This window comes from Alosa alosa, chromosome 6 (genome assembly GCF_017589495.1).
Source record: "Alosa alosa isolate M-15738 ecotype Scorff River chromosome 6, AALO_Geno_1.1, whole genome shotgun sequence".
Taxonomy (NCBI): Eukaryota; Metazoa; Chordata; class Actinopteri; order Clupeiformes; family Clupeidae; genus Alosa; species Alosa alosa.
In genome coordinates, this window is record NC_063194.1 from 33,633,647 (window position 1) to 33,658,929 (window position 25,283).

The 25,283-nt window shown below is 43.7% G+C and overlaps 2 protein-coding genes across 4 annotated transcripts; one reads left to right on the forward strand and one right to left on the reverse strand.

Annotated features, from left to right (window-relative positions):
- Positions 1-115: 115 nt before the first annotated feature.
- Positions 116-2,639, reverse strand: LOC125295551 (histone H3.3A). Its single transcript, XM_048244866.1, has 4 exons — positions 2,543-2,639; positions 1,370-1,505; positions 1,109-1,262; positions 116-891 (listed from the first exon to the last, which is right to left on the reverse strand). Exons 2-4 carry the CDS (start codon positions 1,495-1,497, stop codon positions 763-765), a joined length of 411 nt encoding a protein of 136 aa, XP_048100823.1. The 5' UTR covers positions 1,498-1,505; positions 2,543-2,639; the 3' UTR covers positions 116-762.
- Positions 2,640-2,656: 17 nt separating this feature from the next.
- Positions 2,657-24,459, forward strand: unk (unk zinc finger). 3 transcript variants are annotated; one of them, XM_048244860.1, is made up of 16 exons: positions 2,657-3,363; positions 4,242-4,451; positions 5,949-6,125; positions 8,674-8,804; positions 9,766-9,901; positions 12,345-12,462; positions 12,776-12,860; positions 14,417-14,640; positions 15,665-15,727; positions 16,269-16,437; positions 17,026-17,127; positions 17,505-17,687; positions 18,655-18,839; positions 21,227-21,277; positions 21,916-22,170; positions 24,262-24,459. In XM_048244860.1, the coding sequence occupies exons 1-16, from the start codon at positions 3,215-3,217 to the stop codon at positions 24,448-24,450; spliced, it is 2,427 nt and encodes an 808-aa protein (XP_048100817.1). In that variant the 5' UTR covers positions 2,657-3,214; the 3' UTR covers positions 24,451-24,459. The 3 variants fall into 3 exon arrangements, with proteins under 3 accessions (XP_048100817.1, XP_048100818.1, XP_048100819.1); XM_048244861.1 differs by having other exon boundaries at positions 16,278-16,437; XM_048244862.1 differs by lacking the exon at positions 2,657-3,363 and adding an exon at positions 3,469-3,830.
- Positions 24,460-25,283: the final 824 nt, after the last annotated feature.

A 25,283-nucleotide genomic window follows, 5' to 3' on the forward strand; every position in this document is an offset into this window, starting at 1 on the left:
TACCTGTTTGAAAGAAATTCCAAACTCCAGCGATACTATGATAAACCATAGCCGTTTTTAACAAGTGCCAAAAACAAGTCGAAGTTTAAAATAAAAACCACAAAAGCAAAAGCCGTCTGGTTTGACCCATGTCGTTTAATAGAAAGTCTACAATGTGATAACATTTTCATAAATAGTATTCAATGTAGCTGCCAAGTTTTATATTGGAAAAAAAATAAAAATGACAAAAAGCAATCAATATACAATTTCTCCAAGACCCAAGTTGGAACACAGAAAATGAGGTGAAGTTAAACAGACTGCCAGTCAAAGAGTTATTGCATGAAGAGAGCCTTTGAACCCCAATGGCAGGTCAGCAACACCCATCACATTCTAACAGAGAACACCATCTGAGCAACCTGATCCTTTACCAAAAGGCCTCATTCAACAAGATGGAATGTGTGCTGTGCCTTGCCACTCAGGACGAGGACATTTTAAAAAAAGCCCGATTCCCAGACTAAATCCAGTTCTGATCTGGTCAATCCATGTGGGAACTAGGACAGAACTGGACAAGACCCAGTCCTGAACCCACCACCTGGGAGCAGGTCTGAACCAATCAGTCACTCACTCTAAAACATGTCAAGTTGCAGAATGACACCTTTTGATCTGGTCTATAAACACATAGGAACAGAATAGGTACAAGAAATAAAAATGTCCACAAACAAAAATAGTGTGAAATATGATAAATATGATGAATCCCCCTGAAAGGGTCCCATGGCTGGCATCTTAAGCCCTCTCTCCCCTTATTCTGCGAGCCAGCTGGATGTCCTTGGGCATGATGGTCACCCTCTTGGCATGGATGGCACACAAGTTGGTGTCCTCAAACAGACCCACAAGGTATGCTTCGCTGGCCTCCTGCAGGGACAAAAAAAAAAAAAAAAAAAGCACATGACATGTTAGCCAGTACTCTTCATCTAAAGCCAGCAATACAAGCGCTTCACAAATTTTAGCATGCAACACAACCCAATGTACTACAACAGTAAAACTTTAAGATCATACTTGTGCAACCACAATGCACTAGTTTAGAATAGGGAGTCTAGCGTTCTATACACTTGTGCAACCACATACACACCTGAAGGGCGCCAATGGCCGCGCTCTGGAAACGCAGGTCGGTCTTGAAGTCCTGAGCAATCTCTCGCACCAAGCGCTGGAAGGGCAGCTTGCGGATCAGCAGCTCAGTAGACTTCTGGTAGCGCCTGATTTCCCTCAAGGCTACGGTACCGGGCCTGATAAGAGATTACATTTAACGTTACATGGGCATGACAAAAAATCTTTGAATGTACAAAGACACGGCACAGTGGCTAGACTCAAGAACTGATGGAAGTTGATGTACCTGTAACGATGGGGCTTCTTGACTCCACCGGTGGAAGGCGCGCTCTTCCTGGCAGCCTTTGTGGCTAGCTGCTTCCTTGGCGCCTTTCCTCCAGTTGACTTACGAGCGGTCTGCTTGGTACGAGCCATCTTTTAATCTGCCAAACAATTAACAAAATTATGAATGTTAGGTCACAATCACAAGAGTAATGTTTAGGTAAAGTGATTCACGACGAGACCCAAGTGAGGACAGGTAGCACGGCTAGCCATCAGCTTTGGTGGCGCTACCATGTAGGACTATCTAACGTTATATCGCTTGGCAAATGCTTGCCAAAAACATTGATGTTGAAATCTTACCGCCTATTGTACATTTTTGAAGTCAAGTTAACGTTGCTTAAAAAAAAAAATCCACCGACAAACATCTGAGAACCGGAGAATTGTCTGCCCCTCCCCCACCTCGAACAAACCGGGGAAGGGTGCTAATGGATAGGATTGCTAGTGCTAGCTAGCCTGGCTTAGCAACTTCAGCTAGGACCGTTTCAAACGGAGGTCTTTTCTATTTTGTCCTCCTTCCTAATGTTCAGACAGGCCTACTTCCTTGCGTTACGTAAAGACCGGACTGTCTTTGTTTAGTTAATCAACCCTGATATATACACACAAAATCAGCTAGCCAACGTGTACTCATTTCCATTTTAAAACTTAACATTAAAACGCTAACTATACCATTTGCCGGACTTAAGTTAATCGGACATGATGAAATAAGTAACCCATGGTCCTACTCCACCAGACGCTAGTGCGAAGACACCATTGACGACAGCTAGGCAGCCACCTTCGCTAGAAATACCCGCTTGATTGAGGCTAGCAAGCTAACAGTCAACAGCTAATGTTCAAATATCTAAACGTTAACGTCACCGCCTCACTTCCATACTGAAAATGTGTACATTTCCCATATTTGGTTGAAGGCTCATTCAAACTCAATTGACTCATTTGCCTTTGATTATATAAAACGGACCTCTTCTTCGACCCCCAACAACAGCTGACGGTTTGCCAAATCGCCACCAAACGTTAGGTTTACATTTAGCATAGCTAGTAACGTTAGCATTAAAAAACCAATGAAGATATTGATTTTTTTTTTTTTTTTAAAGGTCAGTTACCTAAACATACGTTTTTAACGATATTAAGAAATAAGACTTACTTCTTTCAATGTTTCGCGTAATCCTAAGAATCCAAGAGCCGTGGGGTCTGAAGGGACACCAATGAGTAACCAGGGTAAAGGATGTGTGTAACAAAAGTGTGCGAAGCGTGGTATTTATTCGTGTAGCATCAAATGACGTCAACCGTTTTTTTTCTACTGCCTGATGCTGATTGGTCTATGATATTAAATGACAGCGCGTGTATCCTATTAGTCATTGGTTATATATTAAACTTGTATGTAAATGTAAATCGTCATTATCTGTAGTCTGTCTGTTGACAATTGTTTAAGAGCATGCATTTCAAACCAAAGCTTGGTTAAAATTGAGTGTGTAATAATTGCATAGTCATCTGTAAAAGCCTACCACACACTCCGGGTAAACAGTGATTTAGTCTGTATTATAGGTGATACAAAAATAAACCAATGTTAATACCCGTAACAATGGGAACGACGTTATTGCGATGTACAGTGTTCGACAATTTCTCAATTTCTTTCTGTCTTGAACGTGCTGAACAATTTGAAAAAAATTGTTTTGAACCAAGTCAATATTTGTCAGAGGTCCCGTGACTAAGGACTTCCTCTTCCCCTTGTCATGCGCAAGCGCAGTAGGGAAAAGAATGCGGACCTACAAGCTGACACAAATTTAAATAGTTTGATAGCTCGCATGTCAGGAAAATGTCGAAAACACCCCTGCAGTCCAATTCTTCTGTTGGTTCTGCAACCAGCGTTGGAGTTTCGTCCTCCTCTTCCTCCTCCCCAGCAGGTGGCTCGACGTCTCCCGCGAACGTGTTGCACGTACAGCCTGAGAAACCACAACATTACACGTACGTACCCAAACACACCCTCACGTCCACACACACGTTTAGGTCCAAACACCTGACGTTACCAAAAACAACTCATGAGGGGTTCTACTTTGACGTATTGACCGTATTTTGGACACACTTACTCATAGTGGAACGAAGAGTGTTGACTATTAACAGCATGGGTCTCCAGAGGCCTACGACGCTCCGCCAGTGCTGCACGTAAACAATCAACTGTTTTGGAGTTGGCTAAAGTTAGCCTAAAGTATGAGCAAACCTTTTGTTAATAAATGCTAAATGTGATTATCAGAGCACCCAAATCACCACAGTGGATGAAGTAAAACTATAATGATATGATGTATTTGGCTATTTATAGAGGAACCGAAAGTGTAACCAACGGTGATGCATAATAGCCCGTGTCACGTCAGTACATCAGTGGTAGCCTGTCGAGGGCCCACAACATATCCTACTTTGTCAAATAATAATCTAAGGTAATAATCACCATTGTGCACAGTACATTGTCTGATTGTTGTTTGTATTTTAAGGCAATGAGGATCTACGCCCTGTCCATAGCAGCAGACCCAATGTTCTTATGATGCATAGCCTGTTAACAAGTGTGTGTGTGTAGTAAGGCCAAATATTTTTGAAAGGATGATCAAACGGCCTCTGTAGACAAAGTTATGGTTACTCAAGTATAATGTACTGTGTGGTCTCCCTTTGTTATATTTATGCATGCACTAATCAGTATTGTATTAATTATACTCCGTCTGTATGGATTGATTGATTGTTTATTGTCAAGTGAGTCAAGTGCTCTTCCTGTCAACTCTATTGAAAGGTATTGAGATTTATTATTGTTTTTTCTTTCTCTCCATCTCTTCATCATCTCTCTCTGTCCCTCTTAGATACCTGAAAGAGTTCAGGACTGAACAGTGTCCTCTCTTCGTGCAGCACAAATGCACTCAGCATCGCCCATTTGCCTGTTTCCATTGGCACTTCCTCAACCAGCGCCGACGACGACCCATCCGTCGCCGCGACGGCACCTTCAATTACAGTCCCGATGTGTACTGCACCAAATACGACGAGGGTACGGGCAACTGCCCCGACGGAGACGAGTGAGTAACCAGCCTCACACGGAACCGTCACCCACAGAACCGTTACAATGTTGCCCTCTTGGAAATAGGTTGATTTGGATTATTCTGAAGGGTTTCTGTACTACAACTTTATGTTGTTTTAGATCTTTAGTTATAAAGCAACAAGAAACTTCAAAAACCTTAGTGATGCTATGTATGGGTGCAGGAACAAACATGAGTGAGTTGCTAAACCTACTGGACTGGGACAGTCATAATGCCCTCTTAAAAAAGGTTCATTTGGACCATTGTGAAGAGATCCTGTAGAACCATTTTACTGACCATTTAAGACCTTGAATTACCATATGTTTGTGATGTAAAGCACATTGAGTTGCCTTGGGTATAAAATGTGCTTTACAGATAAAGCTGCCTTGCCTTGCTGTAATTGAATCGTGTGCGGAACAAAGAACTTTAACTGTTTTTGAAAGAAATATGTGAGACTAGTTTCTTAAAAAAAAAAAAAAAAAAAAAAAAACAAAGCAACATTGTTATCAAGCGTTTGGATTTGGATATGCCTCCATATTTATCAGGTTTACTACTAATTTGCTCAAATGTGTGGACAGGAAACAGACTTCTTCCTTACCAAGGGAACATGAACCAAGTAATATAATGGTGTTATTCATTAGTAAATAATTTATTTGGTATTGCAGCAAGAATGTGGGTGGGTTTACATCTACAGCAACTCTTCAAATGGATGTATAACTTCAGAGCTAGTTGAGAGAGTTTTGGAGACATATAGTCTTCTGTATACACATTATATGTCCTATATCTAATGCAGTCTTTTGCTATGTTTGACCAGACTGTCCATTTGTCACATGCATTCTTAAACTAGAGAGGATAGTTTTCATATTTGAACAAAATTCAGGCACTGAATTAGCATCTCACACTTCAATCACACAAGTGTTTGGAATAAGTATATTTCTCTGTCTACGAATTAAATTGTTATCAGACCATATATGGAATCTTGGTCGGAATTCTATGGCTGAATGGATGTTCTCAGGTGGCTGTCGTCCTGTTATGATGATTGGCGGAACAATATACCATGCACGGTCCTGATTGGTCTACCACATTAGGGAGTTCAGAGAGCCGTTTACACATTTCCAGAGATTTTCTAGAAAAATGTGGAATGTTGCACTTCTTTTACAGATGAAAAACGGCTCCCATTCAGAATAGATCTTTCACAAAAGTGCACCTGGGACTTTTAACTGTCTCAGTTTGGGAAAGCTAGGTGGCCATATTGTTCTTGAGAACATGCAAATTGCTGCTCCATTAACACCACACATAGCAGTCCTGTCAAATCAACGAGCAACTAACTACAAACACTTAGCACCCTTGCAAGCAGCATACATGTGTGGAATGAGAGCACTGGAAATGAGTTGATGTGCTAGATGGTATAACTTTGAACTTAACATCACCTTGCATATTAAGTGTCCCCCCCCCCCCCCTTCATTTTCTCTTGTCCCCCCCCCCCATCTCCCCCAGGTGTCCGTTTCTGCACCGGACGGCGGGGGACACGGAGCGACGGTACCACCTGCGCTACTATAAGACGGGCTCCTGCATCCACGAGACGGACGCCAAGGGCCACTGCAGTAAAAACGGTCCCCACTGTGCCTTCGCTCACGGATCACATGACCTGCGTAGCCCCGTCTATGACATCCGGTACATACATAGAGCCTGTATACACACACATGTGTGTATTAGGCCTCAGGCGTATGCACACACACAAACAAACACACACACACACAGACACAACTGTGCATATTAGGTCTGAGCTGTGCCCCGACCTCCCCACTACACATACAAATACAAATATATACACAGTTCATTGTCACTTCCTCAGAAAGAAGCAGGAATGATGACCTGGGCTACAAGCATAAACACACACACACACACACACACACACACACACAAAGGATATTGTAAATGACTGTTCCTCTAGGAAAAATTGGTCCTAGATTCTCAAAACTGGATCAGCATGTGCACTCAAATACACTCACACACACACTCACACACACACTCACACTCACACACACACACACACACACACACACACACACACACACTCACACTCACACGGCTTACAGTGTCCTCCACATTTTCTGTCACAACTTTTGTCACTTATCTGAGTCTCACAATGAAAACAATGATGAAAAATCCAACCTTGAAGAGGAAGATATATATTATTATTTTTTTTTTTTTTTTAAGTAAATTATTGGCACCCCTGCTTTTAAGCCTCTTTTAGGCAATGGAACAGCTGCTAGTCTTCTCCTATGACAGTCCATCAAGTTGTAGGATACAAAGAGAGGGGTTGAGACCATTCCTCACTACAGAGCGTCTCCAGATTAGCCAGATGCCTACTGTAGGTCCTCTCATGTGCATTCTCCCCTTTATCTCACTGCACTGTCAGATCAGGGACTGAGATAGCAATGGCAGAACCTTGAGTTTGTGTTTAGCGGGACATTTTTTTGTTGATCTAGGCTCTTATATAGAAATATGTTTTGGTTCATTGACCTACTGGATGATCCGATCATGACCCCCGTCTTGGCAGAGACCGATTTTGATTTAAAATGGCCAGGTATTTCATGGAGTTCATAATACCATTTACCCTAATGAGGCCCTCAAGGCCCCCACAACAACAGACCCTCCACCATACTGATCAGTAGGCATAGGGTCCTTCTCAGGATAGCAATCCTTCTATGTGCACCAAACCCACCTGCAGTGTGTGTTGTCAAAAAGCTCAATTTTCATTTAATCTGACCTTAAAACATAATTCAGGCAAAGGCCCAATAACATTTACCAAAAATCCAGCCTTTCTGTTTTGTAATTAAATGACAAGAAAGACTCTTTCCTAACATGTTGTTAATCTGTAAAATAATCTGAATTACTCTGAAGTTTTTTTGGAGACTTGGTGACCCCAAGATGCTACTTTTCTCCTCAACAGCGATCCTTAGAGATTTTTCTGTCTTTCTATCTTTCTATTATCATTCTCCCAACTGTGCTTGGGGCCAAAGTAAACATGGGTACAGGCAAGTTTATTGGAATTCCTCAATTGTTTTAGCTGTAATATGTAATATCTTCAGGCAAGGCAAAACTGTTTCATTTTTGTAGTCATCCCCTGACTTAGAGGAGGGGTTATCACACTCTCTCAAATACATTTCAGTTGTGTATTCTCTTGTCTTTCCCATGTTGAACAATGTCTAGGGCATCTGACCTCTGTGTTGCTTTATTTGCATGCCTTAGCGAAACATGAAGCCATGGAATACAGCTTGAAAGTTTATAGACTCTGATTAACTTAATGAAGCTGAATATGAATATGAATATGAATGGAAACAAGTTTTTTTAAGTATATTTGTTGGGCTTTTTGGCTTTATTTGTATAGGACAGTGAAGATTAAGACATGAAGTAAGTGGGAGAGAGATGGGGTGGGACCGGGATATGACCGCAGGTCGGATTTGAACCTGGGTTCCCGTGGGCACTTGGACCCGTATATGGTACGAACGCTGTAGCCTGTCGTGCCACAGCACCCCCTGTGCCACAGCACCCCCTGTCGTGCCACAGCACTCAAATCAAGTTTGAGTCCCATTTTGGCAGCCGTGGCCTATTGGTTAGCACTTCGGACCTGTAACCGGAGGGTTGCCGGTTCGAACCCCGACCAGTAGGCACGGCTGAAGTGCCCTTGAGCAAGGCACCTAACCCCTCACTGCTCCTCGAGCGCCGCTGTTGATGCAGGCAGCTCACTGCGCCGGGATTAGTGTGTGCTTCACCTCACTGTGTGCTAAGTGTGTTTCACTAATTCACGGATTGGGATAAATGCAGAGACCAAATTTCCCTCATGGGATCAAAAGAGTATATATACTTAAACTTGTAACTGAATGCCCATGTGTCCTTGAGAGTAGGGAGATGCATTTTGTAACTGAATGCCCATGTGTGCTTGTGCGTAGGGAGATGCATTTTGTAACTGAATGCCCATGTGTGCTTGTGCGTAGGGAGATGCATTTTGTAACTGAATGCCCATGTGTGCTTGTGTGGGGAGATGCATTTTGTAACTGAATGCCCATGTGTGCTTTAGCGCAGGGAGATGCATTTTGTAACTGAATGCCCATGTGTGTGCAAAGAGGGAGATGCATTTTGTAACTGAATGCCCATGTGTGCTTGTGCGTAGGGAGATGCATTTTGTAACTGAATGCCCATGTATGCTTGTGCGTAGGGAGATGCAGGTGCTGGAGGCCCAGGCGGGTGCTGGCTGCGGGGAGGGCGGAGTCGGGGAGGCCCAATCAGGGCTGGCGGCCAGCACCGCCCTCATCGAGAGGATCCTCAGCGAGGAGCCGCGCTGGCAAGGTACGCGTGCTTTACACACACTAGCCACTGCGTGCTTTACACACACTGCATCAGTACACCAGCCTTACAAGGGATGCATGCTTTACACACACTGCATCAGTACACCAGCCTTACAAGGGATGCATGCTTTACACACACTGCATCAGTACACCAGCCTTACAAGGGATGCATGCTTTACACACACTGCATCAGTACACCAGCCTTACAAGGGATGCAAGCTTTACACACACTGCATCAGTACACCAGCCTTACAAGGGATGCATGCTTTACACACACTGCATCAGTACACCAGCCTTACAAGGGATGCAAGCTTACAAGGGATGCGTGCTTTACACACACTGCATCAGTATGCATGCTTTACACACACTGCATCAGTATGCATGCTTTACACACTCTGCATTATTACATCAGTACACTGCTAAACCAGTACTTACCAATACACACACACACACACACACACACACAGGCAGAGATACTTATTTCTTATTTAACAGAATGTATATATCAGTACGTCAGTACTATGCTGAACCAGTACTGCCCCAAACACACACACACACACACACACACACACACACACACACACACACACGCAGGCAAGGTACGCCTTGTTTACACACTACATCAGTACATCAGTACAATGCTGAACCAGTTCTGCTCCAAACACACACACACACACACACTCAGTACTTATTTCTTATTTAACAGAATATTTTAACAGTAATATTTAATATTAGATTTTCAAAATATTCATGTAAGGCACTTTCAGTTCCCTGCATTTCTGTGTAGTGTGTAGAGGTTGAGTTGAAGTGACATCTGTGAGTGACCGTAGAGATGTCTGTTAGAAATGTCTGTCTGCAGGATGTTTTGACCCCTCTCTTGCTTTCTCTCTCGCCCACCCTGTTGTTTGCTTCTATCCTTTCATTTCCCTTTCTATGTATTCGTCTGGACTATGGTTGCCTAGACAACAGCTATGTCTTATCCCACTATAAAACGGAACTGTGCAAGAAGCCGCCGCGGCTCTGTCGCCAAGGATACGCCTGCCCCTACTACCACAACAGCAAAGACCGCCGGCGCAGCCCACACAAACACAAATACAGGTGTGTAGTTATCAGTTAGAATTCTAAGTTATTATCACAGCCCACACAAACACAAATACAGGTGTGTAGTTATCAGTTAGAATTCTAAGTTATTATCATAACACAAACACAAATACAGGTGTGTAGTTATCAGTTAGAATTCTAAGTTATTATCACAAACACAAATACAGGTGTGTAGTTATCAGTTAGAATTCTAAGTTATTATCACAGCCCACACAAACACAAATACAGGTGTGTAGTTATCAGTTAGAATTCTAAATTATTAACACAAACACAAATACAGGTGTGTAGTTACCAGTTAGAATTCTAAGTTATTATCACAGCCCACACAAACACAAATACAGGTGTGTAGTTATCAGTTAGAATTCTAAGTTATTATCACAAACACAAATACAGGTGTGTAGTTATCAATTAGAATTCTCAATTATTATCACAGCCCACACAAACACAAATACAGGTGTGTAGTTATACAGGTGTGTAGTTATCAGTTAGAACTAAGTTTCTTTACAAACACAAATAGCCAAGTTAGAACACAAACACAAATACAGGTTTGTGGGTTTAGTTATCAGTTAGAATTCTAAGTTATTAACACAAACACAAATACAGGTGTGGTTATCAGTTAGAATTACAAGTTATTAACACAACACAAATACAGGTTTGTAGAAGTTTATCAGTTAGAATTTAAGTTATCACAGCAAACACAAATACAGGTATTGGTTATCAAACACAAATACAAGTTATTATCACAGCCCACACAAATGGTTGTGTAGTTATCAGTTAGAATTCTAAGTTATTATCACAACCCCACACAAACACAAATACAGGTGTAGTTATAGTTAGAATCTAAAAGTTATTATAGAAGTTTCAGTTAATTCTAAGTTATTATCACAAACACAAATACAGGTGTGTAGTTATCAGTTAGACATTAACACAAACACAAATACAGGTGTGTAGTTATCAGTTAGAATTTCTATTAACACAATTACAGGTGTGTAGTTATCAGTTAGAATTCTAACAGCCCACACAAACACAAATACAGGTGTGTAGTTATCAGTTAGAATTCAGGTGTGTGTAGTTATCTAAGTTATTATCACAGTTATTAACACAAACACAAATACAGGTTTGTAGTTATCAGTTAGAATTCTAAGTTATTTACAGCCCACACAAACACAAATACAGGTGTGTAGTTATCAGTTATCAGTTAGAATTCAAATACAGGTGTTATTATCACAAACACAAATAACACAAATACAGGTTTACAAGGTTTGTAGTTATCAGTTAGAATTCTAAGTTATTATCACAGCCCACACAAACACAAATACAGGTGTGTAGTTATCAGTTAGAATTCTAAGTTATTAACACAAACACAAATACAGGTTTGTAGTTATCAGTTAGAATTCTAAGTTATTAACACAGCCCACACAAACACAAATACAGGTGTGTAGTTATCAGTTAGAATTCTAAGTTATTATCACAAACACAAATACAGGTGTGTAGTTATCAGTTAGAATTCTAAGTTATTATCACAGCCCACACAAACACAAATACAGGTGTGTAGTTATCAGTTAGAATTCTAAGTTATTATTATCACAGCCCACACAAACACAAATACAGGTGGTGTGTAGTTAACACAAACACAAATACAGGTTTGTAGTTATCAGTTAGAATTCTAAGAACCCACACAAACACAAATACAGGTGTGTAGTTATCAGTTAGAATTCTAAGTTATTATCACAAACACAAATACAGGTGTGTTATATACTCGCAGTCATACGTTACTATCACAAATACAGCTGTGTAATAAACTCCCTATCTAACAGTCATAAGTTAGTATGCACAGTCATAAATACAGTAATCACAATGTGATTTTGTTTCATGTTATGTCATGGTCTTAAATGCAAGCGAAACTTATTGCGTAAAACGGATGAAATGACAAAAACATCAAAGTGCAGGTGATGTCAACACAGACAATGAACCGAAACGAGGCGAGAACAGAAAATGGAGGGAAACTGAAAAGAGGGGAAGTGACACGTGAGAGATGAGGGCGGGGTCAGAGAGCATAAACAAAGAACACATGGCAGACGAGTTACACAACACACAGCAAGGACAAAGACGAGGGCAGCTGAACTAAAGCGGGGAGCGGAGACGAGTGGAGAAACTTGGTTGCTGTCCATAAATTACATGTCATAGTTTTAATGGGGAGTAGGTCAAATAATATGTGAATGTAAACAAAACCATTTTTATTTGGAGGAGAGTTCCACAGGTGTCCTTTAATGCTGGATGATGTGCTCTTAATGTGTGTGTGTGTATGTGCGTGTGTGTGTGTGTGTTTGCGTGTGTGTTTGTGTGTGTGTGTGCGTATGTGTGTGTGTGTGTGGCGTGTGCGTGCGTGTGTGTGTGTGTGTGTGTGTGCGTGTGCGTGTGTGCGTGCGTGTGTGTGCAGAGCTTTGCCCTGTCCAGCGGTTAAACATAGCGATGAGTGGGGAGACCCAAGCAAGTGTGAGAGCGCGGAGGCCTGCCAATACTGTCACACACGCACCGAGCAGCAGTTTCACCCAGAGGTAAAACACACACACACACACACACACACACATGCATACATACACACACACACATACATACACACACACACACACATACATACATACATATATATATATGGTTGGCTATAGCTTTATCTCTCCTTAATGCGAGTGACTGTGATTGGCTATAGCTTTATCTCTCTTTTATGTGTACGACTGATTGGCTGTAGGTTCATCTCTCCTTTATATGAGTGACTGTGATTGGCTGTAGCTTCATAACTACTCTGTGTGAATGATTGTGATTGGAGGTGCTTGTTTGTGGTCGATGACTTTCAGTTCTCTCTGTCTGCAGATCTATAAGTCCACCAAGTGTAATGATATGCAGCAATGTGGCAGCTGCCCTAGAGGACCGTTCTGTGCCTTTGCCCATGTGGAGAGTAAGACACACACACACACACACACACACACACACACACACACACACACACCTTCACGTACACTACTCGCTTACACAATGAGAATAATAGTAATAGTAATAATAATAATAAGCTTTATTTGTATAGCAACTTTCATACACAGAATGCAGCTCAAAGTGCTTTACATTGGGAAGGTTTGGATGGTGATTTTGATACCACAGATTAATGGAGACCCAGTCTGACAATGGAGGGAAAATCCAGAACAAAGTTTTATTTATAATGATGTATAACATCATGACATAACACAGCTTGTAGCACCCAATAAAATGTCTGAACCAATAATGTAATAACTTTTTGCCAATAATGTAATAAGTTATTACGTTATGGCTATTACGTTATCAGTTGAAGTGTGTGAAAGCTTAACGTGTGTGACAGCCGTGCCTTTTAGCTCAGTACACAATTCAACATCATCATCATCATCATCATCAATAATCTTATCTCCGAGAGAGAGAGTAGGGGATGTTTGTATAGTCATGTTTTTAAGCAGCTATTTAAAGTACACTGCCATGGTGACATTGTATATCCAGTTAATAAACCTTAAATAAACCTTATTGGCCGTTACTACATTATTGGCTACATTGGCTACACACCTAAAGATCCACCAGCTGCTCTAACTGGACAAGGAAATAGTTAGGGTTTAAAGGTGCTCTAAGTGATGCTATGCGTTAAGGCTTAAGTATCCTTCCAGCCATTGGCCATCCCATCTTACGTGGACCACTCTGATTAGTGCCAAGTTGCAATCTGGAGCAGATAGCTACTAACACAGGGGTTGTACCCATGCAGAACAGTGAAACACTGCAAAAGCATGATATTCCCTCGTATCTGTAAACACACAGTCACACACAGATATACACAGGGACAGTACAGGAACAGAATGAAATAACAACAGGCATCTCATATGTGGAAGAACCCATAACAGAAATCAGGACATAAGTTACTTATGAACATAACAATCATGAGATTATTATTATTATTATTATAATTATAAGTTCTGAATCCAATGCTCTCAGCAACATACCAACACACAGTCTCAGGCATAAACATTTTCACCAACGTCAGAAACATTCCACTGGCTGAGTATGATCACATATGTACATGTGTAACTCTCTTGTGGATCTCATATGTACATGTGTGTCTCTCTTGTGATCTCATATGTACATGTGTGTCTCTTTTGTCACAGAATCCACATACACAGAACAGACATCATGACCTGAGGATGTGCACGCTGCACACTGCCAACACATACTCACATACTAGATTAGCTTTGTTATACTCTATAATATAGCAAATGTATTCATAATTCCTTGAAAGTTTTAGCAGTATAGACTCTATATTTTCATACTAAAATGAAATCTATTGTATCTGTATATAATTACATTACTATACTGTGTGTATTTCTATACTGCACTATTTTCATTGTAATATTACTATAATGCTCCAGTATTATAGTAACTGTAAGCAAAGTAAATAATGAGAATTCTATAACCCCCTGCCCCCTCCTGCTTTCTGCCCTCCAGAGCCCCCCATCAGTGATAGCTCCCCCCTGCCCACGCCCTCCTCCCCCCTGCCCCACGTTGGGGCCAGCGTGCTCCCCGGAGACGACCCAGGCAGCGGGGTGGCAGAGCAGGGGCTGCTGGGTAGGGTCCTGTGTGAGGAGGTGCTGCCTCTGGACGGGCCCGTCTCCCCCTGGGCAGGTGAGGGCGGCTACGGCAGGGCACCCGGCTTCGAGCGCGAGGATCAGGTGAGCGACGCCGAACTGACCGCACGGCTATGCTTGACGTGCTTTAGTGTAGTTAATGTAGGTATATTTTTACGGCTGAGTTGCCTTTATTGTGATAGGACAGTGATAGATTGACAGGAAGTGAGTGGGAGAGAGATGGGGTGGGATCGGGAATGACCCGAGCTGGACCCGTGGACACTTGGACCTGAATATGGTACGGGCGTTGTAGCTAGTCACACCACAGTGCCCCCCTACATCATGGCTTTTCTCTGGATTAAATATTGGGTTGATTTTTGGCCCCAGCTGTGGCGCAACTGGCTGGGGCACCTGCACCTTACGCCGGCGACCCGGGTTCGATTCCCGCCCCGTGGTCCTTTCCGGATCCCACCCCTGCTCTCTCTCCCACTCACTTCCTGTCACTCTCCACTATACTGTCGCATTAAAGGCATAAAAGCCCAAAAAATATACTTACATTTTTTTTTTTAAACAAAGTAAGCACCATACCCTTAACTGCCATACCGTCTGTGGTGTTAAATGTGGAGGATGACACCGTGGTGTAAATCATTCCATACGATGAAGATCTCAGCAATGATTGGTTCAGGGTTAAATCATTAGTTTCCATGGCAATGTTACACCCACAGGGAGAGCACAACAGAAGAAGATTTTGCTGACCGTTCTGTGTTTTTGTCTTGTGATATTGTTGTTATTTATTGTTTAGTGTTAAAAATGTCCTTATCTGTTGCACTTTTTCTTCTTCACCGTGGGATAGAGAGAAACACGATTTATAATTCCTCTGCATGTCTACTATATGTGAAGAATTTGACAATAAAGCTGACTTTGACTTTGAGTGAGAGTGCAGAGCAGAGTTGAACCTCAGTATTGTTTTATCCAATCAAAACAGCCCAAAAGCGAAATGCAGGCCATCAAGGCTTGGCAGAAAAGCACAGACTTGCGTGTTGAGTATTCCCACAGTGATGTGTGGTGATGCCGGCAGTAGCAGGTGTGTTAGGAACTCATTTTCGTTTCCTCTCTTCTCTCCTCTCAGGCCAAGCAGAAGGGCTTCTCCTTGGAGCGGCTCAAAGACCTGGGCCGCCAGCACAGCAAACAGGTACCACTACTACTGCCCCCTGCTGGCTTGGAGTCATTTCTCTGCAAATTCGCAACACCGTTTAACTTACAGCTCTAAGTGTTTGAAGGGAGCCATGTACTGTATGTATTTATTTATGCATGGGAAAGAAAGAGCACTGTATTCTCACTGTGTTACTTCATGGAATAAAATATGACATGCGCTGCCATTTGCAAGTTTGGACTCCTTTTAAATTTCCATGGCAATCCATGATAGGGTTTTCAGAAAATCAGTTAGCCTTTTAAAATGATAAACTAAAATAATAAACAAGGCCATTTTTAAGTGACTTTGACAATGTTGGAAGCCGTGATAAAACCTGTTTATGGTTATCGGTATATGGCACACTTATGGGCGACTTACAGTATAGGAACACTACATTAGTTAAAAATAATAGTGAAGTTAAAAAGCTCATATTAAGCATAATAGTAATGTTAATATTAACAACCATGTCAATAACAGTACCAAGTATCAACAAAATGATGAGTTTTCATGTGAACAAAACCCCCATATGTAACGTTTGTAGGACCTGCAGGTGTTCCTGCCGGTGGGGAGCCCTCTGAGCTTCTCATCCAGCGTGCCCTCCAGCCTGGCGGCCACCCCCCCCAGCCCTGCGCCACTCGGCCCGTCCCCGGGCATGAACGCCAACGCTCTGCCTTTCTACCCGCCCAGCGAGACGGTGGAGTCCGTCGTGGGTGAGTCGCGCGGGTGGAGGGAGGAGATGGTGTCGTCTCATTACATTTTAACCCTTAAAGGTGTGGGTTTTTGAACATTCTAGCATAAGATTCCATTCCGCAACAATTGAAGGCTCTAAAATTCTATGTTGAATTCAATGAACCCAGATATTCTTTGGAACGTTCATTTTCTAATTTTCTGGTGTGACGGTACACCTTTTTAAGGGTTAAAAAAAATAAAAAAAGTGGGCAGTCGTGGCCTACTAGTTGGGGCTTGTAACCGAAGGGTTGCCGGTTCGATCCCCAACCAGTAGGAACGGCTGAAGTGCCCTCTAGCAAGGTATTTCTGTCCAATGAAATGTTTGTGGTGAGTGATGTGAGTGAGAGAAAGATCTGACGACGAAGAAGAGAAGAGGAGTGATGAACTTTACATTGGACTTGTAGTAGTGACTGAATGGAGAGTTGATTGCATGGATGATTTCCTTACCGTCTGGTTGTGTTTATGGTGTGATGTTTGTGTTTGTGTGTGTGTGTGTGTGTGTACTATGTGATGTGTGTCTATGTGTGGAACTGATGTGATTTGTGGGTGTGTATTCCTTCCCTGGACAGAGTCTGCATTGGATGATCTGGACCTGAATGACTTTGGTGTGTCGGCGCTGGAGAAAAGTCTAGAAAGCAGCTCTGCCCTACCCAGCATGGGACTTATGATGGGTTAGTCTGCTTTAAAACAGACACACACACACACACACACACACACACATATACACACACACAGACACACACACACACACACACACACACCACACACATACACATACACACACACACACACACACACACACACAATGCACATGCGTGCACACACACACACACACACACGAACATTCTCTCTAATTGTTGGGACAAGCCAAAAAGGTTGTATATGTTTTAGATTACATTTGTCGCCTTCTTCCAATTTGGTTTACAGAGCACAATTCGTGCAGTCTCTTTCTATGTCAGTTTCTCTCTCGGTATGCTATTGTGTGCGGCTCAGGTAGATAATCAGGTGACTGCTCAGGTGTGGATTCTCACCTGTGTTTGTGTTCCAGGTGGGAGTCAGCTGCAGTGCTCTGCCCCCGTCAACATCCCAGGATCCTTCAGCGGCTCCACGCCCTTCATCTCCCCCTCGCCCTCCCCACCAGTCAGAGCTCACCATTCCCCCTTCCTGTCCCACCTCCCCCAGCCTGGCCAATCGGAGAGCAGTTTCCTGGGCCCTTCCCACAGTTCACTGGGTACGTCACAACTTGTATGTCATGTGCCGGTTCTGCTTGTATGTCACATGCCGGTTCTGCTTGTATTATAACCCTTGTATGTCACGTGCCGGTTCTGCTTGTATTATAACCCTTGTATGTCACGTGCCGGTTCTGCTTGTATTATAACCCTTTATCACCCGGAGAGAAGAAATACTCTTTTCTGATTGGCTGGTGGGGTGGCTATTCATTCTGAATAACAGGACACCTATGATCTAGTAGAGAAAGTTTAATCACCGTTTCATATCAATGCTTATGAATGGTAACTATAACAACCATAGTAGGACGACGGTTGAGCCTGGAAGCAGGCTTCGCAACAATGGAATCAACTGTAAACAAGCTAACTGTCCATGCTATCGCTGTTAGGCCCAAAGAAAGTTGTAAGCTACAACAAACTGAACAAGTGGGCTTCTTTTTAACCCGAACCGCTTGTCTCCTTTACGTGCTATTAACGCATCAATGACTATTGCCAATAGTGACTATTAACGCATCAATGACTATTGCCAATAGTGACTATTAACGCATCAATGACTATTGCCTATAGTGGTATTAAGGCATCAATGACTATTGCCTATAGTGGCAACGGGGTTCAGCTCGTCCTGTCCTTTAGGTCGTCCTGTTAAACGGAATTAATGGACTCGGACGGAGGCAGCTAGTTCTTTGCCCTCTGCCTAGACCCTCGTCCATTAATTCTGTATAACAGGACACCTCGGCGGCCGTTATCCCTTACGTATTTCACTAAAGACAGTTCTGCTTGTATTATAACCGTGTATTATACTGAGAACAATGCAACGTTGCCAGTTTTTTCTAAGGCTATTTTCAATGATTTCCCTCTTACATAATGTCTTTGGTGGTGGTGTGAAGTGCTGTACTATTCTACTCCTTCCTTTAACTGGATGGCGTGTTTAAATTGTTTGTTTGTTTGTGTGTTTGTGTTTGTGGGTCGCAGGCCTGAATGGCATGAGCAGCAGCATCTGGGAACACTTCCCTCCGAGTCAGGGCTCGCCGGGGACCCCCCCAACGCTGCTGCCAGGGGGGGCCATGTACCCCGAGGCCGCCCGCCTCAAACAGGAAGTAGAGGAGGCCAACCGCGTGCTCAAGCAGTGGGATCAGAGCTGGAGACAGATGGCACAGGTGTGTGTGTGTGTGAGAGAGAGAGAGAGAGGGCAGGGTGGAATAGAGGTGTGTTTGTTTTGTTTGCTGTGTGTTAACACTGGTTAACAGGTATGTTGTGTGTTGACGCTATGTGGGTGTGTGTGTATGTGTGTGTGTGTGTGTGTGTGTGTGTGTGCTGAGATAGCAGCAGCAGCAGCAGCAGCAGAGAGAGAGAGAGAGAGAAAGAGAGGGAGTGAGGATGGTAGGATAGAGACAGAGGGCCAGATGTACTAACGCTTTTTGCGCCCATTTCCAGCGTATTTGTTTAGCAATGTCAAGTAAAATCATTCTTGAGGTATGTACAAACAGGCGCAATGATAAAAAGCATAAACTGCCTGTGGGGGGGAGCTGAAAATGGCAGATTGCGATTGTCATGTCATGCATATGCATTCATGGGAGGATCCAGGGGAAAGTGGGAGTTTAAGCGTAAAAGATGGGAGGGAAGAGTAAAAGAGCCTAGTTATGTATTCGGCGGTATGTACAAAAGACTGCTCCTGAAAGCCGCGTCTACTCTGCCTAAATACTTCCTTTGTAAAAAAGCAGGTGTTAATCCAAATTGCAGTTCAATCGTCCAATAAGAGAACCTTTCAAAGACAACAGAATCACTATTTAGAACACCAGTTTTTATGGTGAAAGTATTTGTACTACCAAAAGCAACCTTAACTTTCGTTGGCCTTTCGAATGTCTTACTTTCACTTTCACGTCATTCACTTAAACTTTCCTACTTGCTAGATTTTACCAATCTTCCATAGCCTACGTGCACAAGTAGTTTGAGTAGAACTACTGATCTTCATTATCTCTCTGCTTGTTGACATCTTATCATGTATGGTATTATTTCATGATCGCTAAACGTTTGATTCTTTTTAATGTTGTCATCAGTTAACTTCATTCAACTGCGCTTGTATGTAGGCGCTGCTGTTCAGTTGTGGACGTTCGTAAATTGCGTTTATGGGCGGAGAAACAGCGCCCATAACAACAACTGACAGCGTTCGCAATCTGCGGTGTGTCCATGGCGCTGATAACGCTACGTTCGCAAATGTACGTACATCTGGCCCAGAGAGAAAGAGAAAGAGGGAGGGAGGGAGGATGGTGGGATAGGATGGAGAGAGAGAGGGAGAGATAGCATGGTAGGATAGCAGCAGAGAAAGATAGAGACATGATAGAGAAAGAGTGGGAGAGACGGAGAGAGAGAGGGAGAGATAGCATGGTAGGATAGCAGCAGAGAAAGATAGAGACATGATAGAGAAAGAGTGGGAGAGACGGAGAGAGAGAGGGAGAGATAGCATGTAGATAGCAGCAGAGAAAGATGAGACATGAGAGATGAGAGAGAGAGGGAGAGATAGCATGGTAGATAGCAGCAGAGGAGAGGAGGAATGGCATGGTGGGATAGCAGCAGAGAAAGATAGACACTGATAGAAAGAGTGGGAGAGCGGAGAGGAGGAATGGCATGGTAGGATAGCAGAGAAGATAGAGACATGATAGAAAAGAGTGGGAGAGCGAGGAGAGAGAGGGAGAGGGAGATGCTTTAGTGGGATAGCAGCAGAGAAAGATAGAGACATGATAGAGAAAGAGTGGGAGAGAGGGGAGAATGCTTTATGGTAGGATGGCAGCAGAGAAGATGAGAGACATGATAGAAGAGTGGGAGGCGGAGAGGCGGAGAGAGGGAGATGGCATGGTAGGATGGCAGCAGAAAGATAGAACATGATAGAAAAGAGTGAGATGGAGAGAGGGAGAGATAGCATGGTAGGATAGCAGCAGAGAAAGATAGAGACATGATAGAGAAAGAGTGGGAGAGACGGAGAGAGAGAGGGAGAGATAGCATGGTAGGATAGCAGCAGAGAAAGATAGAGACATGATAGAGAAAGAGTGGGAGGATTATTAATATTAATAATGTAATAATGTGTGTAATGTGTATATGTATGTGTGTAAGGTATGTATATATATCTAATGTCTGTGTAATGTGTGTATGTGTAATATGTGTAATGTGTGTGTATATGTGTGTATGTGTATGTGGGTAATATATATATATCTGTGTAATGTAATGTGTGTGTGTGTGTGTGTGTGGTAATGTGTGTGTGTAGGTAGTATATATATATGTGTGTGTGTGTGTGTGTGTGTGGTGTGTATGTATGTGTGTGTGCGCATGCGTGTGTGTACGTGCGTGTGTGTGTGTGTGTGTGTGTGTGTGTGCGTGTGTGTGTGCATGCGTGTGTTGGTGGATGCATGTGTGTGTATGCATGTTTGTGTGTGATGTGCGTGTGGTTTGGGATTGTGCACTAGTAGTGTGGGTGTGTTGGGATTGTGCACTAGCAGTGTGTGTGTGTGTGTGTTCTTCATACGTGTCTTTGTATGGTGTGTGTGAGCAGGCCCACCAAGAACGCAAGCAGCAGGACCAGAGCTGGAGGCATATAGCCCAGGTGTGTGTGTGTATGCTGCCGACATGTTCAATACCGCTTACGCTGCATGGCTTTAGTGCAACCACTCACACTCACTTGAGGCCTTCAAAACACTCTGCTTCAGATGGCAAATCATAGTGTGTGTGTGTGTGTGTGTGTGTGTGTAAGACCGAGATTAACTGAGTGAAAGAGTGGCCGTTCTCTGAGTGAGAGAATGTGAAAATCTCTGCACAAGGTGGCAGGTGTAGGTGTGTGTGTGTGTGTTTGTTTATTTATAGAAATTAACTTCAGGACGTGTGTAAATATCCTGAGCTGGTGTGTCATTATGAGACGCAACCAAAACACAACCTTTCATGACTCATACACAATGACATGGCTGACATGTTGTTTTTAGCAGACTGACTATTTGATCTTGCAGAAACATATAGATCTGTGTTGTAGTCTGTTTGAACCAGTTTATTTTGTCTAGTAATGTCATGTTGTGTTCATGTATGCATACATGAATGTGTGCGTGTGCGTGGCGTGTGCGTGCGTATGCGCGCGTGTGTGTGTGCGTGCATGCGTGCGTGTGTGTGTGTGCGTGTGTGTGTGTGTGTGTATGTGTGTGTGTGTGTGTGGTGTGTATGTATGTGTGTGTGTGTGCGTGTGTGTCCATGCAGTCGTGGGCAGTGATGAAGGCGGACGCAGAGGAGGCGCGTGCGCTGGCGAGCCGTCTGGCGTCGGAGGCGGAGCGAGCGCGGCAGGAGCAGGAGGAGGCGCAGCGGCAGGCCTCCGCCCTCCAGGAGGCACTAGAGAGCATGCGCACAGCAGACAACCCCCACATGCAGATGCACCAGATGCAGCTGCCCCAGCGGCTCCCCCTAGAGGCCATCTGCAGCCTGCAGGCACAAGTCTGCTCCTGTTTGCACAGTGAGGTACATGGGAACAACACACACCCCCGAGATATATACACACACACACACACACACACACACACACACCCGAGATGTATGAGCTGGACACACACACACACACACACACACACTCATCTGTAGCCAGTACAGTTTAGATGTAGAAACGCGAACAGATTAAACACACACACACACACACACACACAGACACGCACACCATTTCCAACCGACTGTTAAGATAACTGCATGGTATGTAATAGGTTGAATGGAGAACACACACACACACACACACACACACACACAGACACACACCATTTGCAACCTACTATTAATATAACTGCAAGGTATGCAACAGGTTGGACGGACAACACACACAGACACACCCTTCTGTAGCCTGAATAAAAACAGTCTGGAGCTGGTGGGACATGCAGATAGACACACACACACACACACACACACAAACATACAAACACAAACACATACATACACACAGACACTGTGATCCTGTAATTCCTGTCTGCAAAGTAGGAAGCAGCTTACACACACTGTATCACAGACTCCCACTTATCCTGCTCTCTCTCTCTCTCTCTCTCTCTCTCTCTGTCTCTCTCTCTATCCCCAATGCCTCTGTCTCACTCCTTCTCTCCTTCTCTCTCTCTCTCTTTGCTCTCCCTTGGTTCTGTGTCTCTCTCTGCTGCCCCTGCAGGCGTGTGTACAGGAGTTAGCTGGCGGTTGTGCGTGGTCGTGTGGCGAGGCGGCACCGGTCTCTGCCCTGCCAGCACGGGCTGTAAAAGCGACGCTTGGCGCCAGCTTCCCGCGAAGCCCTCTCAGGTGTCGGCAGCAGCAGCAGCACCAGCAGCAGCAGCAGCAGCAGCAGCACAGCCAAGGCCTGCCCCCCTGAACACACACACACACACACACACACATATATATAAACACACACACACACACATATACACACACACACACACACACGTACACACACATGTACACACACACACACATATACACACACACACAAACACACACACATCAGTACATATACACACACACACACATCAGTACATATACACACACACACACACACACACACACACACACATACCAGTACACACATACACACTCACACACACATCAGTACACATACACACACACACACACACATATACACATACACACACACACACACACATCAGTACAGACAAACACCCTAGTTGTCACACACAAACACACATACACACACTTGCTCTCACATAAATACACCGACAGATATATAAACAGTTTTTTTAATCAGTATATTAACAAATGTACATATACACACATGCTTTCACATGCTGTTAAACACACACACGCACACACACACACACACACGCACACACACACGCACACACAGTCATCTATGTGCCGAGAAACACCAGCAGAGTCAGGGTGTTTGACCTGACACACACACACACACGATACACACAAAGCCCTCTGTATGCCAAACCACACTAGCAGAGTGCCATCCTCATTCTACAAATTAAACACTTTGTGTGCACCACACATGCAATACCAGCACAGCTGACGCTTGCCCCCCTGATTCACACATACACACACACACACACACACACATACATACACACACACACACACACACACACCATTTGCAACCTACTATTAATATAACTGCAAGGTATGCAACAGGTTGGACGGACAACACACACACACACACACACACACACACACACACACAGACACACACCATTTGCAACCTACTATTAATATAACTGCAAGGTATGCAACAGGTTGGACGGACAACACACACAGACACACCCTTCTGTAGCCTGAATAAAAACAGTCTGGAGCTGGTGGGACATGCAGATAGACACACACACACACACACACACACAAACATACAAACACAAACACATACATACACACAGACACTGTGATCCTGTAATTCCTGTCTGCAAAGTAGGAAGCAGCTTACACACACTGTATCACAGACCCCACTTATCCTGCTCTCTCTCTCTCTCTCTCTATCCCCAATGCCTCTGTCTCACTCCTTCTCTCCTTCTCTCTCTCTCTCTCTTTGCTCTCCCTTGGTTCTGTGTCTCTCTCTGCTGCCCCCTGCAGGCGGTGTACAGGAAGCAGCGCGTGTTGTGCGTGTCGTGTGGCGAGGCGGGCACCGTGTCTCTGCCCTGCCAGCACGGGCTGCAGTGCGACGCTTGCGCCAGCTCCCGCGAGTGCCCTCTGTGTGCCGAGCAGCAGCAGCAGCACCAGCAGCAGCAGCAGCAGCAGCACAGCCAAGGCCTGCCCCCCTGAACACACACACACACACACACACACACATATATATAAACACACACACACACACATATATACACACACACACACACACACATATACACACACACACATATATACACACACACACACATATATACACACACACACACACACACACACATCAGTACACATATACACACACACACACACATCAGTACACATATACACACACACACACACACACACATACCAGTACACACATACACACTCACACACACATCAGTACACATATACACACACACACACACACCAGTACACACGTATGCAAAAAACATACACACACATCAGTACAGACAAACACCCTAGTTGTCACACACAAACACACATATTACACACTTTGTTTTACATAAATACACTGACAGATAATAAACAGTTTTTAATCAGTATGTTAACAAATGTACATATACACACATGCTTTCACATGCTGTTAAACACACACACACGCACACACACACACACGCACACACACACGCACATGCACACACAGTCATCTATGTGCCGAAACACCAGCAGGTCAGGTGTTTGACCTGACACACACACACACGATACACACAAAGCCCCTCTGTATGCCAAACCACACTAGCAGAGTGCCATCCTCATTCTACAAATTAAACACTTTGTGTGCACCACACATGCAATACCAGCACAGCTGACGCTTGCCCCCCTGATTCACATACACACACACACACACACACACAAATAAGACACAGCAGCTGCCAGTCCACCATAGGTTCCCACACACACACACACACACACACACACACACACACACACACACACACACACACACAGTATACGTTTACAATATG

Coding starts and splice junctions, on each gene's coding strand:
- LOC125295551 (XM_048244866.1), bottom strand. CDS start 1,497: ATGGCTCGTACCAAGCAGACCGCTCGTAAGTCAACTGGAGGAAAGGCG. Junction 1,263..1,369: donor AAGAAGCCCCATCGTTACAG/GTACATCAACTT, acceptor ATCTCTTATCAG/GCCCGGTACCGTAGCCTTGA. Junction 892..1,108: donor CGGCCATTGGCGCCCTTCAG/GTGTGTATGTGG, acceptor TTGTCCCTGCAG/GAGGCCAGCGAAGCATACCT.
- unk (XM_048244860.1), top strand. CDS start 3,215: ATGTCGAAAACACCCCTGCAGTCCAATTCTTCTGTTGGTTCTGCAACC. Junction 15,728..16,268: donor GCCGCCAGCACAGCAAACAG/GTACCACTACTA, acceptor TAACGTTTGTAG/GACCTGCAGGTGTTCCTGCC. Junction 17,688..18,654: donor CCCTTCCCACAGTTCACTGG/GTACGTCACAAC, acceptor TGTGGGTCGCAG/GCCTGAATGGCATGAGCAGC.